Below are 14,228 nucleotides of genomic sequence, written 5' to 3' on the forward strand. Positions count from 1 at the left end.
TAAAATATGATGGCCATTCTGACCAGGTTGTGAGGTGGTACCTCACTGTGGTTTTAATTTGCATTTCTATAAGCAGTTAGCAGTATTGAGCATCTTTTCAGGTGCCTGTTGGCCATCTGTGTGTCCTCCTTGGAGAAATGTCTATTTAGCTCCTTTGCTTATTTTTTGCTTGGGATGTTTTTTTATATTGAGTTATATGAACTGTTTGTACATTTGAGAAATGAAGCCCTTGTCAGTTGCATTATTTGCAAATATTATCTCCCATTCCATAGGTTGTCATTTTGTTTATGGTTTCCTTTGCTATGCAAAAGCTTTTCAGGTTGATTAGGTCCCAATTATTTACTTTTGGTTTTATTTCCGTTGCCTTGGGAGACTGACTGAAGAAATTTTTGCTACAACTTTTACCAGAGGATGTTTTGCCTGCTTTCTTTTCAAGGAGTTTTATGGTGTCTTTAAGTCAATAGTGGTTTTCTTAGCGGAATAAATAAGGTAGGTAAGATGGTTTCTGTAATATACTGTTGTTGGCCAATGGGGGCCTCTAGTTAGGGTGAAGACCTGTACTGACGGACTGACGGCTACTGGTTAGGTAGTTTGAGATGCTGACGGTAGCTAGTACTGATACCATTTGGAACAATGCTAGAAAAGTAACAGCTTTACTTTTCTCAGTTCACATCAAAGGCTAAGGATGTCAGTAAGGTCTGTATCTTTTTTTCTCCCTAGTCAACAGGTATTTCCCATGCCCTTGGTTTAGCCCTCACGGTCTGAGAATGACGTCTATTCTCCAATTGTAAGGCAGCAGCTGCCAGTAAGATGGGTCTTAGATTTGTAGTTCGGCTTTCTTGGCCCACTCTTCTCCCAGGCTGTGTTCGTTTGAGGCTGTGAGTTTCTAAAGCTGCACTTCCTTACACAATTGGATTAAAAGGTGAGCTTATCCCTGCGTGTACAGATAGTAGTTCCCACCCAGAAAGCTTTCAGAAAAACTATAACCCTTATCGTTTCCTGAGCTACCTTGGGCCACGGGGCCCCTCCGTCACTCCTTGCTTCTCTGTCTTGGCTTTGTCAGCCCTGCCTTCCTGGCTCTAGTCTCCTAGGGACAGTCCCGAGACTTTCTGATCTTGGTGACCTTTTTAAAAAAATTGTTGCTTGTTTTGCTTCTTGCTGGGTTTTTGTTTTTGTTTTTTTTTTTCTTTTTCTGAAAGATCAAAAAAATCTTTACTGGCTACCAAATAGCAGAATTTGAAAATCTATGAGGGTTTGTGCATACTTCTTTTAAGAGAACTCTAATCTTGGAAGCCAAGCTAACAAGGGTCAGGCCCAGTTAGTGCTTGGGTGGGAGATGCCTGTAGAAATAAGATAACTCTGATCTGAAATGTGGGCTTCCCGGGGGGCTCAGTGGTAAACAATCCACCTGCCAATGCAAGAGACAAGGGTTCGATCCCTGGGTTAGGAAGAGTCCCCTAGAGAAATTAATGGCAACCCACTCCAGTATTCTTCCCTGGAGAATTCCATGGACAGAGGCACCTGGCAGGCTATAGTCCAGAGTCACAAAAGAGTCAGATATAACTCAGCGAAGCAACAACAATCTGAAATGCTATCAACCTTAAACCAAATTTCCCAGTTGCTTCAGCATTTAGATTTATGTTAGCTTCAGTAAGATTACTGATCTTCATTTCATACTCCTAAGGGAAGTGATTTGCCTTAGGTGACCCAGCAAGCAGTTGCACATTCAATTATTATTTATCTAAAACCCAAATACCACAGAGTAAAAATGTAAAACTACTCAGTGACCATTCTCCCCCTGCATTTGATTTTCCTAACTCTACAGTTACATTTGTCCCCACTTTCCCACTTTGCAGGCTAGTTGAGGGATACTGATGGACAGATGATAAACATTAAGACTGGCTAGAATGAGCCAGAAATGGAGCTGCTGTTTTTGAACCACAGCAAAAACTGGTGATGACTTTGGTGATGTGAGATGTACAAATGCAAAAAATGGAAAACACTGCCATTAAAAGATACTATTTTTTTCTATTTTGTCTCTGTTATTCTATTCCTGTTGTGTTTTCCTCTGACACTCATTAAAATTATTTCTATTACTTTGACACCATTTTCTACACTAAACAAAAAATTTCCCCTGATGTCTCAGTTAAAGTCTTGTGTTGAGGATATGACTGACTTGGTAGATGAGAGAAACTGACCTGACAAAAGATTTAGTGCTGTATCCAGACCCCTAATGTAACAACTCTCAATTAAACGGTCATCTCTATTAAAAAGTGCTCTATAGGGGAAAGAAATGTGTTCATTTCAATAAGTAAAATACATTTCAAACAGTCGTCCGCTTTACAAGTGACCTTTGATAGGCACACCAAGCTCTTACTGGCAATAATGCTAACTGGATGCTGGGCAAATCCTTGTCCTCAGAAGATACTCACTGACAGCAATCCACAGTGATCTGTATCTCTGCAAAGACACTAACTCCATCAGGTCTTCCTTCTCTTCCCTACAAGTCCTACCTCACCCCTCTCTACTGGATTTTTCCCATCAACATACAGGTATGTTGCTAAATCTCCCAGCCTGAAAATACAACAGAAAACCCCGTGACCTGCCCTACAGTGCTACTCTCTCTTTTTTTAAAATTCCCCTTTACAGCTAAATCCCTTGAGACAGGGAGTGTCCATTCCATTCCCATTCTTTCCTTACCCTGCTCCAGTCAGCATTTCACCCACCCTGTGCCAGTGAGACAACTCTTGATAAGCTTGCCAACTGACTATATCAAATGGCCAATTCTTGGTCCTCATCTTCCTTGACTTCCCAGGAACATTTGAAACAATCAGCCCTCATCCTTGAAAGGCTTTCTTTTCTACTGTCTCCAACTTTTAAACTTAGAAGTGTTCCAGGACTCAATCCTTTCATGACCTTTCTCTGTCTACATTCACTTTCTGATCTCATCCACTCTTGTGGCTTTAAAAGCCATCTATTTTGTGTTTGGCCTTGGAGTATAAAATGAAGCAGGGCAAAAGTTAACAGTATTGCCAAGAGAATGCACCGGTCATAGCAAACACCCTCTTCCAACAACACGAGAGAACTCTACACATGGACGTCACCAGATGGTCAACACCGAAATCAGACTGATTACATTCTTTGCAGCCAAAGATGAAGAAGCTCTATACAGTCAGCAGAAACAAGACCGGGAGCTGACTGTGGCTCAGATCATGAACTCCTTATTGCAAAATTCAGACTTCAATTGAAGAAAGTAGGGAAAACTACTAGGCCATTCAGATATGACCTACATCAAATCCTTATGATTATACAGTTCAAGTGACAAACAGATTAAAGGGATTAGATCTGCTAGACAGAGTGCCTGATGAACTATGGACAGAGGTTCATAACACTACAGGAGGCAGTGATCAAAACCATCCCCAAAAAAAGAAATGCAAAAAGGCAAAAGGGTTGTCTGAGGAAGCCTTACAAATAGCTGAGAAAAGAAGAGAAGCAAAAGACAAAGAAGAAAAGGGAAGATACATCCATCTGAATGCAGAGTTCCAAATAATAGCAAGGAGAGATAAGAAAGGCTTCTTAAGTGATCAATGCAAAGAAATAGAGGAAAACAATAGAACAGGAAACTAGAGATCTCTTTAAGAAAACAAGAGATACCAAGGGAACATTTCATGCAAAGATGGGCACAATAAAGGAATGAAATGGTATGGTCCTAACAGAAACAGATATTAAGAAGAGGTGGCAAGAATACATAGAAGTATACCAAAAAAAGATCTTCATGACCCAGATAATAACGATGGTGTTATCACTCACCTAGAGCCAGACATCCTGGGATGTGAAGTCAAGTGGACCTTAGGAAGTATCACTACGAACAAAGCTAGTGGAGGTGATGGAATTCCAGTTGAGCTATTTCACATCCTGAAAGATGATGCTGTGAAAGTGCTGCACTCAATATGCCAGCAAATTTGGAAAACTCAGCAGTGGCCACAGGACTGGAAAAGGTCAGTTTTCATTCCAATCCCAAAGAAGGACCATGCAAAAGAATGTTCAGACTACCACACAATTGCACTCACTTCACAGGCTAGCAAAGTAATGCTCAAAATTCTCCAAGCCAGGCTTCAATAGTACATGAACCGAGAACTTCCAGATGTTCAAGCTGGATTTAGAAAAGGCAGAAGAACAAAAAATCAAATCGCCAACATTCATTGCATCATAGAGAAAGCAAGAGGATTTCAAAAAAAACATCTACTACTGCTTCAATGACTACACTGAAGCCTTTATGTGGATCACAACAACAAACTGAAAAATTCTTAACAAGATGGAAATACCAGGCCACCTTACCTGCCTCCTCAGAAATCTGTATGCAGGCCAAGAAGCAACAGTTAGAACCAGAGATGGAACAATGGACTGGTTCCGAATTGGGAAAGGAGTATGTCAAGGCTGTATCTTGTCACCCTGCTTGTGTAACTTATACGCAGAGTACATCATGAGAAACGCTGGGCTGGAGGAAGCACAAACTGGAATCAAGATTGCCAGGAGAAATATCAACAACCTCAGATACACAAATGACACCACCCTTATGGCAGAAAGTGAACTAAAGAGCCTCTTGATGAAGGTGAAAGAGGAGAGTGAAAAAGTTGACTTAAAGATCAACATTCAAAAAACGAAAATCATGGCGTTTGGTCCCATCACTTCTTGGCAAATAGATGGAGAAACAGTGGAACCAGTGACTGACTTTTATTTTCTAGGGCTCGAAAATCACTGCAGATGGTGACTGCAGCCACAAAACTAAAAGACACTGGCTCCTTGGAAGAAAAGCTATGACCAACCTAGACAGCATATTAAAAGGCGGAGACATTACTTTGCCAACATTGTTCCATCTAGTCAAAGCTACGGTTTTTCCAGGAGCCATGTATGGATGTGAGAGTTGGACTATAAAGAGAGCTGAGCGCCAAAGAATTGATGCTTTTGAACTGTGGTGTTGGAGAAGAGTCTTGAGAATCCTTTGGACTGCAAGGAGATCAAACCAGTCAGTCCTAAAGGAGATCAATCCTGAATATTCATTGGAAGGACTGATGCAAAGAGATGACTCAGTAGAAAAGACCCTGATGCTGTGAAAGACTGAAGGCAGGAGGAGAAGGGGACGACAGAGGACAAGATAGTTTGATGGCATCACTGACTCAATGGACATGAGTTTGAGCAAGCTCCAGGAGATGATGAAAGACAGGGAAACCTGGCGTGCTGCAGTCCATGGGGTTGCAGAATCAGACACAACTGAGCAACTAAGCAGCAACGTATTGTTGACACCAACCCGGACCTCGCCCCTGAACTTCAGACTCTTACGTTCAGAGGACTATCCAAATGCTCTACTTGGAATTTAGAATGCCCCAAATCAAGCTAATTTCTACCTAAATCTGTTCTTCTGTAAATGAAAAGTAGCTTTCCGGTTATTCATGCCAAATCCTAAGACTCATCCTCAACTTTTCTCATTGTCGGACATTCCACATTCAGCCCATCAACAAATACTGTTAGTCTGTCTTCAGAATCCAAATGCTTCCCACCACCTCCACAGCTGACACCCTGGTCCAAGTCACCAGCAGACTTTGCCTAGGTCACTGCAATACTCTCTTGTTCTGCCTGCTTCCACGCTTGTCTGTCTAGCCTGTTCTCAACACAGCAGCCAAAACGATCCAATCTGGAAGTCAGATTGTCACTCTTCTGCTAAAAAAAAATCCTGTGCTAAGTAAATGACAAGGTCCTTCTGGTGGCCTCCCAGGCCTCGTGTGGACTCATCCAGCCCGTCAGCCACACTGCGGCCTAGGATCCCTCTGCCTAAAACCCCTTCTCTTCTGGAGGCATGGCTGGCTCTCACTTCTCCTGGACCTCTGCTCAAATTAGAGGGGCCTGACTTTAGACTAAAGTATAATTCTCCCAACCTCCCACATTCCCTTCTCCCTACTTTATTTTTCTCCAGAGCCCTTATCACCATCTGATGCACATTTTCTTGTTTATCAGTTCACCGTCCTCTCTCACTAGAATGAGTCCCAATACAGACAGCTACATGTGAGTCTTTCGTTCACTGCTATTATCCTCAGTCCTCAAACGAGTATCTAACATTCACATATTTATCGAGTGAATGAAATGCAGTTAAAACTCTTGCCACAAATCTAGAAACTCATATTAATTCTGTCTAAGAACATTGCACTGGTTGCATCCCTCAGGTAGCCAGTTAGTCTTTGTCTTTCTTACCCACTGCTTGACGCCGCTAATCTGGGACATGTAGTAGTGGAGAAACGGTGTTGTCTTTTGCCACATGACATAGGAGCTGCCCAGAAAAGCTAGGTCCCAGATGGGCCTCAGAGACGGGGCAATGTGTCCATGACTGTCTGAAGGGGCAAGAAAGCACATGCGTGTCAAGACATTTATAGGACAAAATGTTAGAATTTTCAGTAGTCAAACAGGACTCACCTGTGTCTTCATTGTATAGAGGTTTACATGCTTCAACTTGCCTGGTAGGTAAAAAGCTACTATAAAACTGTTTAAGGGCTATTTGCTGTATTACATAAATGCAAACTAAGAGTGGTAATGATTAACCTAAAAATCTTCAATCTTTTAATTAGATGGGAATATCTGTCAGACGGGAATATCTATATTCCTATTTTAACCTATCTATATTCCTATATTAACCTAAAAATCTTCAATCTTTTAATTAGATGGGAATATCTATATTCTCCACATCCCTTTCTACTTTCGTTCTACAGTGAACGTGCTGGTCTTCACCAATCTAGCAAATGTCTTTGTCCTTCTCTGATCCTAGGCGTTAAAGCCAATCAGTGGCAGCATCTGTCACTTTTTTTTTTTTGACCAAATGAAAAAAATCAAGTGGGTTTTGTCTTTGGAACTGTAATCTTTTTAATTCAGCATTTATTTTAAAAAAATTACTTAATGTCAGATACTGGGATGGGTAGGGAAACAATGACTAATTATCTTTTGTGACTTTTTGGAACTCTAATTTTAGCAAGTTATTTATGAGCTGTCCCTGAACCATCATTTATGTAGTTTGAAAGAGATATTCCTGGTCTGTATTGCAGCCCAATAATAGTTTAATATGTGAGGAATACTAACAGCTTACTTAGGAAATGAACCCTTCTTGGTAAAATAATCCTTTCGCATAAATTCTGCTCTGTGTTGGTAGAACTTGACTGGGTTGATTTATAACGGTATCAGTTCAGAAGGCATTCATTGATTGCTTGGGTGCTGTGGGCAACGCAAAGAGAGACCCTACCCTCCTCTTCTTGACAGTGTAGAAAGGCAGCTGACATACCTTTCTTAGGAGAGGGAAGATCAGAGAGGAGAGGAGGGCACAGGGAACAGGGAGGTTTCTCTGGGCTGAAGAAGTTGGGGAAAATGTCACAGAGATGAGACTTGAGCTGAGCCTTGAATTCCTGCCGTGTGTGTGTGTGCACACACGCATGTGAGAAAGAGTGACAGACTTCCTTCATCTTACAGTGCCACTCTGAGTTTACATCTTGAGATCAAAACAAATTAACCACAGAAGAAAAATCAGTTACACAAAATACTGCGAATAGTGAGGACAGCTGAATTTGTGTCCATCATGCATTCAGTAGCACTGATGCAGTCACTCTGGACTTTGGCTGGTTATTCCCTAGTCTTTTATATGTAACATATTGGGCTCATCTATAGGAAGTTTATGAACTTATTAGAAAAGGTGAAATTTTTTACTCATAATGAAAACTAGACAGTTACTTTTTAGGGGAAAAACAGTGCAGAGCAAGGATATCATAAAATGGATTAGCTCTTCTCACTCACCAATTGTAGAGAAAACTGCTCAACAGTCAAAAACCCTGGGTTAATTAAATAATGGGATCTGCTGAGAGTTGCATTGCCTACTCCAAAATGGATTTTCAGATTATGAGACTGACGCGCTGCCCACTGCGCTAAGAAGGCGCTTCCAAAATGGATTTTAATTCACTTTATCCAAAACCAAACCTTTTCAGTTGTAAGTAGATAATTTTATATATACAGGCAATAAATAGCATCATTAAATGTCTCTGCTGAATTTAAAGTGACAAGAGAACTTGTAGATTTCATTGATAAAAACATGCACTCCATTAAATTATTTGAATCTTCATAGCAACATGTTGTTATATTATTATAGAATGATCCTTGTGGGCATATAGGACTTTTAATCTGTACTATTAAAAAGTGTCCAAAATCTAGAAATCCTGTGGTAAATAAATATTTAAAAGAGAAGGTCCAAAATGATTTCTAAAAATTTGTGTTTTAAGAGGAATATATAAAACCATATTTCCCCAGCTAATGCTAAGGAGGGGTGTGTGCTAAGTCGCTAAGCCGTGTACGACTCTGCGACCCTAGGGACTGCAGCCCGCCAGGCTCCTCTGTCCATGGGATTCTCCAGGCAAGAAGACTGGAGTGGGTTGCCATTTCCTTCTCCAGGGGATCTTCCTGACCCAGGGGTCGAACCTGCGTCTCTTACGTCTCCTGCACTGGCAGGTGGGTTCTTTACCACTAGCGCCACTTGGGAAGCCCCCCTTTCTTCCCACTTGCATTTAGCTAAGGAGGGGATCAATCCCTAAGTAACTAGATTGTAAGTATTAGTCAGTGGCCCCCTTATTTCAGGCAGTTAAATATAAGCAAATTCTACTACAGTATGAGATTCTGATTCTTTGGAAGAGGATTTAATCCAAGTTATCAGAGACCTATAATGAGACCGATCCAAGCTCTGCATTTGAGAAGCGCAAAGAGCAGGATCCGACCTCCAGGTCTGTCAGAACACTCGACCCCATAATGGAGGGACACAGATGCAGTAATGAATGGAGACCGCAGGGCCTCCACGCTGAAACGGGGCCTCTCACAGCCTCCCGGCAAGTGAGCAAGCTGAGAGAGAGACAGGGAGCACCGTGGTCAGATGTCAAGTCTAATGCCTAAGTGCAGGTGCAGGGATGACTTTGTGGTTCTGGAAATTGGATTTGCCGGTAAGTGCTGGGTCTCTTAGTGCCAGAGCAAATGGGCTCTGCTTCACTTCAGCTGAGTCACTTGAGAAGCAAGGTTCATTTCTTAGAAGAGACGGCACCACTGCCCATTAGCTCTGGACCTAAAATGAGATCAGCTCGACTCCACTACAGCCTCCCAGCAAGGCCCCAAGACAGTCGGCTCGCCCAGCCCTGGTGCAGAACACGATGTTGGGCATAGCCAAGGCCCTGGATGGGGTCTCATCACTTCAAGTTCCCAAAGCCACCACCAGAAACCTCTAGGAATATCTCCTCGGCTCCTGGACTCAACCCTGAAAACTGCACCTCTGTGTGTGGGTCCTGTTACAAAGACCTCCACCTCTTTTGGAGTCGAGCTCTTGCCCTGCCCGCGTCTGGGATGGAGTCACTATCTTGTACTGGAGGAGGAGAACCGGAAAAGGATACTTCTGAATTTTGTTTAAATAATGAGGCAAACCACCTTCTGTCGTTAAAGTGCCATTTGGGAAATAAATTTTTACATGAGCATTCTTCTTGAGACTTAGTAATGACACACACTCCTGAATATAGAAATTCCAGAGACGGGTACATACCAGGAATGCTGACTGCGTTCAAGGGGCTTTTAAGTTGCTTCATGAGCTTGTAGAGATGGTAATCCTCTTCCTGTCTCCTCTCCTTCTTAATGAGCTGAGTACACGTCACATTAACGGCCGGTCTGGGCTTCTCATTCCTGAAAAATACTTGAGCAGAACATTTTCCCAGACGTTTCTCATCTTCCTGAAATAAAAATTTTGAAATTACAAGAGATGGTTCCTCATCACTTCCCACCCAGCCCAACGTACAAACACAAGACTGGGGAGCATCCCGTACCCGGCAGGCACGCCCTGGCACGCACATGCGGTGGTCTGCTTTGTAGAGTGTGATTTTGGGGCTCACACTGAACACAACAATCTTCAGCCTTTGCTGTCTTTTAAATTCCTGCTTTCTGATGGTGCCCTTAGGAAAGCAGGCTGGGCCTTTTCCCAAAGAAATACTCACTGACAGCTGTGAGTACTGCTCAACTCAAAACTCTAGGATGGGTACTCTCCTCTCTGGGACCAATGTAATGCCCAACTGGAACTCAAGCTTGCAAACTCTGACCAAGAGGAAGCCGATCTCCATGAACACAAGTGACAATACCATCATGCTGCCTGATGAATTTGGTCCTCTTACTCCAATTTTATAGGTTAAGAGTGACGTTTAAAGAGGAACCTCCTCCATGTGTCACAGCTAATAATAAGTGGTCAGCCAGGACCTGAGCTGTGTCTGTGATGCTGGGGCCCTAGCTCTGTGTGAGCCCCGAGATCTAATCTGAAAGAAGCAGAGGCACCGACCACCCCAGTGGGGCTGCTCCAAGTATCCACGTGACCGAGGGCTATCGGCTTATACTCACATGGAAACCGAGACACGCTGAGTGTTCTGGGATCTCCCTCACTTACTTTCCAACCCAGAGACACATGGAGCTGGGTGGCTGGATACTTTAAGTAGACATCAAGTGCACGACTCATTTCTGGGACAGTTCTTTACCCTTTTAGGTCACTGATTCCTTAATCTAACAATAAAAGCCAAGGAACCACTTCCCAGAAAAATGTATGTTCGCTCAAACCATCCACTGGGCCTATGATTTGAGGAAGTTCATGGCCCGAGTTAACTCCTGTAACAACTTGGTCGCTTGACCAACTAAATTCTTTTCCCTTTTACAGTCATTTGAACTGTGTGGAGTCCCAGTTAAAACAACCAAAAATAAATAAATAAATAAAAGCCCACAAACAAACTGTAATCAAGACTGGATCTACCTAAGAAGCCTCCTCCTGGAACTAAAGCCAAAAACCCCACAAAAACTGCAATAGGCTTTCCTAATCATCAGGGCCACACAGGGAAACGGTGAAGGCAGCATTCTGGAAGAGGCTTATCAAGGGCAAAAGACAGGGCTGGCACGTGGCTCTTTTGATGTCAAAGCTATTTCCAAGGCAGAGGAAAGGAAATGGGTGTTGTCCCCTTTTGTTTTTTCCTCCCCCCTCAACCCAGTTGGCCCCACAGAATCAAAGCAGTTGCCTGAAGATGAAAGAACTCTCCTTACCCCGTCAATTAGCTCACCATGCCCTTCAGAGAAGCACAGTAGGTCAAAATAATCTAGTGGTCACTTTCCCTTTTGCTTTAAAGAACACCTCCACTGGCAACGCAGAAACCAAAAGCACCTTCCTATGCTCTAAGAAAACGTTACTTCTTAGGTTAATAAGCCACGTTGGCGTACTGTTGTCCGGTCAACTTTCCTCCAGAAGCATCCACTGGAGGGGTCCTGCCTTCTCTGAAGCTCTGCCTCCCTGAGACACCTTGATGCTGCCTGTCCACCCCTGCAGCCCTGACCCAGGGCCTCATAGCGGGGTTTGGGCTGGTCCCTCCACCCAGGTTCTGCTGATGCCTCTAGCCCGGCCCAGCACTGCAAAGTTCATCCGGCTCTGATTTCTGTCTGAATCTCCTGTTTACTCTCTTCTTGAGAGCAGAGGAAAGGACATTTGGAGAATCACGGCCTGCTGGGTCACAACTGGAGAGGCTGAAGGTGCCTGCGGCGTGACAGGCTGCTCTGGGTTACAGAATCCCTCTGTTCAAGGAAGCTCCTGGAGGTGGTCTCCTGCTACGCCAGCCCACTAACGAGAAATGTCACCAGCGGACAGGAAAGAGCAGGCTGGCATTTAGAAGTGAGTCACTCCAGGGATTCTGAGACGGGAAGGAGGGGCAGCGGCTGCTAGAGTGTGAAACACCCTCCTAGCGACAAAGATGGCCGTGTGGACTGTTTTTAAAAGCAAGCCTGTTTAAGGTCATGAAGTTGTCCTGCCAAGCTCTAGTCTTCGATTCTTGAGAGCGAATAGAAAGCAAAGCAGGAGGGGAAAACACACACACACAAAAGTAAACCTACAGGTCACAATGTACAGGTTTGATCAAGAAGTTTGTTCGGGTTTTCCTGTAATATATTATGGGAAACTCCATATGAACTTCTTGGCCAACCCAATACTGAGATTCTCACTTAAAAAAAAAAAATCCATGAAAGTTGTTAATGGGACACTTCCCGAACCATGGCAGCTTACCTCTGCGCTGTAGAATTCTGTGGTAAACACCAGGTCAAATTTATATTCCTTCTTCTGATTAACCTGAAACACAGAAATGGAACTTCAGCCAAGTGGAAGTTCTGTTAATGGAAATCAAACCTGAATATTCATTGGAAGGACTGATTTTGAAGTTGAAGCTCCAATACTTTGGCCACATGATGCAGAGAGTCAACTCATTGAAAAAGCCCCTGAGGCTGGGAAAGACAGAAGGCAGGAGGAGAAGGGGGCGACAGAGGATGAGATGGTTGGATAGCATCGCCAACGCAATGGACGTGAGTTTGAGCAAGCTCCGGGAGATGGTGATGGACAGGGAGGCCTGGCGTGCTGCAGTCCATGGGATCACCAAGGGTCAGACAGGACTTAGCACCTGAACCACAGCAACCGCTTACTCTCCTGGGATGACATGACATGCAAATGGCAGCTCTAACACTTATACCTGAATAAAATCGATTTTTTTTTTATAAGCAGGAGAAAAGATCTCAAACTGTGGTCGGATCAGGCCACTCTGCTCACCAAGAGGGAGGCGGTGCCCCTCCATGCCCTGTGCTGGGCACCGGGCCTCAGCAGCTGCCCCCACTGCCCCTCACAGCTGAAAACAGGATCCGGCCACAAAGATGCACCCCGTCACAAATGATGGGTTTTCAGATGGTGGGACGTGAAGAAAGAGCGGTGGGACAACACGGCTACGTACCCTACAGTGGTCAAGGAAGGCGTCTGGGGGAGGAGCCCTCGGCTGAGGTCAGAGGGAGGTGTGGAAGCAGCGCACCAAGGTGCAAGGTGGGCAGAGGGGAGGCCTGAGGCGGGGGCCGCTCTGTGAGGGGCCGAGCCGGGGGCAGGGTGAGTTACCACAGAGACCAGTAGGCATGCTTCCAAACTTTGCAAATGCATGCTTAGCCTTTTTAAACCTTTGAACTGATTCCAGTGCAGAGCTTTAGGGAATACCCATCCATATCACTGAAGCCCATTAGACTGTTCAGAAGAACTTTGTTATTGGCCACCATTTTTTTTTAAAGAGCACAATGATCATTCAGTAAAAGGAATGTTTTCTAGAGAAGAAAGGGAGCTGCTGCCACCCGGAGCTGAAGTTATTCCACACAGTGTTAAATTATTCTGGAAAGAGCCATTTCCCTTTTGTGAGAGGCAGGGGTGAGGAGGAAACACAACCGCATGGGATCTTAGTTCCTCAACCAGGGATCGAACTCACGTCCCCCTGCAGTGGAAGCTACAGACCACCAGGGAATTCCCTCCGTTTCCCGTGAAATTTAGCCCAGGAACACAGCCAAGCATGGTTATTTTAAGTAGACCAGATATCATCCATTCCTATCACAGACTTTAAAAAAATAAATGCTGGGAAACTGGAGAACGGAGAGTGAGGATTCTATGGCGACTGCTTATATAAGGAATATTTAAATGTGTAGACGTACAGATATTGCTGGGGGTCAAGGGGCACCCAGAGCCCATGCGTGAGAGCTGTTTGCTTAGGGCTCATTTTCAATCTCGAAACAAGTGCTGGTGTACGCTGAAACACTGATTTCAATTACATATTCATACGAATTACACAATTCAGACACACGTGTCTGTCTTCTCAGCCATTCACTGTTTGCCACCTAGTATACCCGGCACCAGGGAGATACACGGAAATGAAACACCCTGTCCAGCCTGACCGCAGACCCGCACCCTGCGTGGAAAGGGTGAATCACGGCTCTCCTGCGCGGCCAGAGCGGCGGGCGTGCTGGGCACCTACTCCAGGGAGGCTTTCTAGAGCAAAGGGGAGCCAGGCAGAGACACGGGAATGGAGGCAGGGGCTGGCATTTCAGGGAAGGCTGTGAAGCGAGGGAAAAGGCTGTCTGGGGAAGTTGGTGCAAGGTCATGAAAGCATTTTTTGTAACGAGGACTTGGAACTTGATCCCAAAGTCTGTGGGAACCCCAGTAAAGTAAACATATTGCAGCACTCAGGCTGTTGTGCAGAGTAAAGCGCAGCACAAGAAGAGTTTAGATGGAGCCTTGGTTGGGGTAGAAGTGCAGTGCTCACTATTTGCACTGTTATTAAAACCCATTCAAACCCACAGCTAAC

At 44.3% G+C, this 14,228-nt stretch overlaps 1 protein-coding gene across 1 annotated transcript in view; it reads right to left on the minus strand.

The window, feature by feature from the left end:
- RARRES1 (retinoic acid receptor responder 1) overlaps positions 1-14,228 on the minus strand; it is a 42,016-nt gene that overhangs the window by 3,718 nt on the left and 24,070 nt on the right. Inside the window, exons 2-4 of the mRNA XM_061168217.1 lie at positions 12,134-12,196; positions 9,602-9,785; positions 6,247-6,383 (exon numbers count right to left, since the gene is read on the minus strand). Of these exons, the coding sequence (XP_061024200.1) occupies positions 6,247-6,383; positions 9,602-9,785; positions 12,134-12,196 (384 nt within the window). The remainder of the gene's footprint in view (positions 1-6,246; positions 6,384-9,601; positions 9,786-12,133; positions 12,197-14,228) is intronic.

Source organism: Dama dama, chromosome 19 (genome assembly GCF_033118175.1).
Source record: "Dama dama isolate Ldn47 chromosome 19, ASM3311817v1, whole genome shotgun sequence".
In the NCBI taxonomy this organism is placed as follows: Eukaryota; Metazoa; Chordata; class Mammalia; order Artiodactyla; family Cervidae; genus Dama; species Dama dama.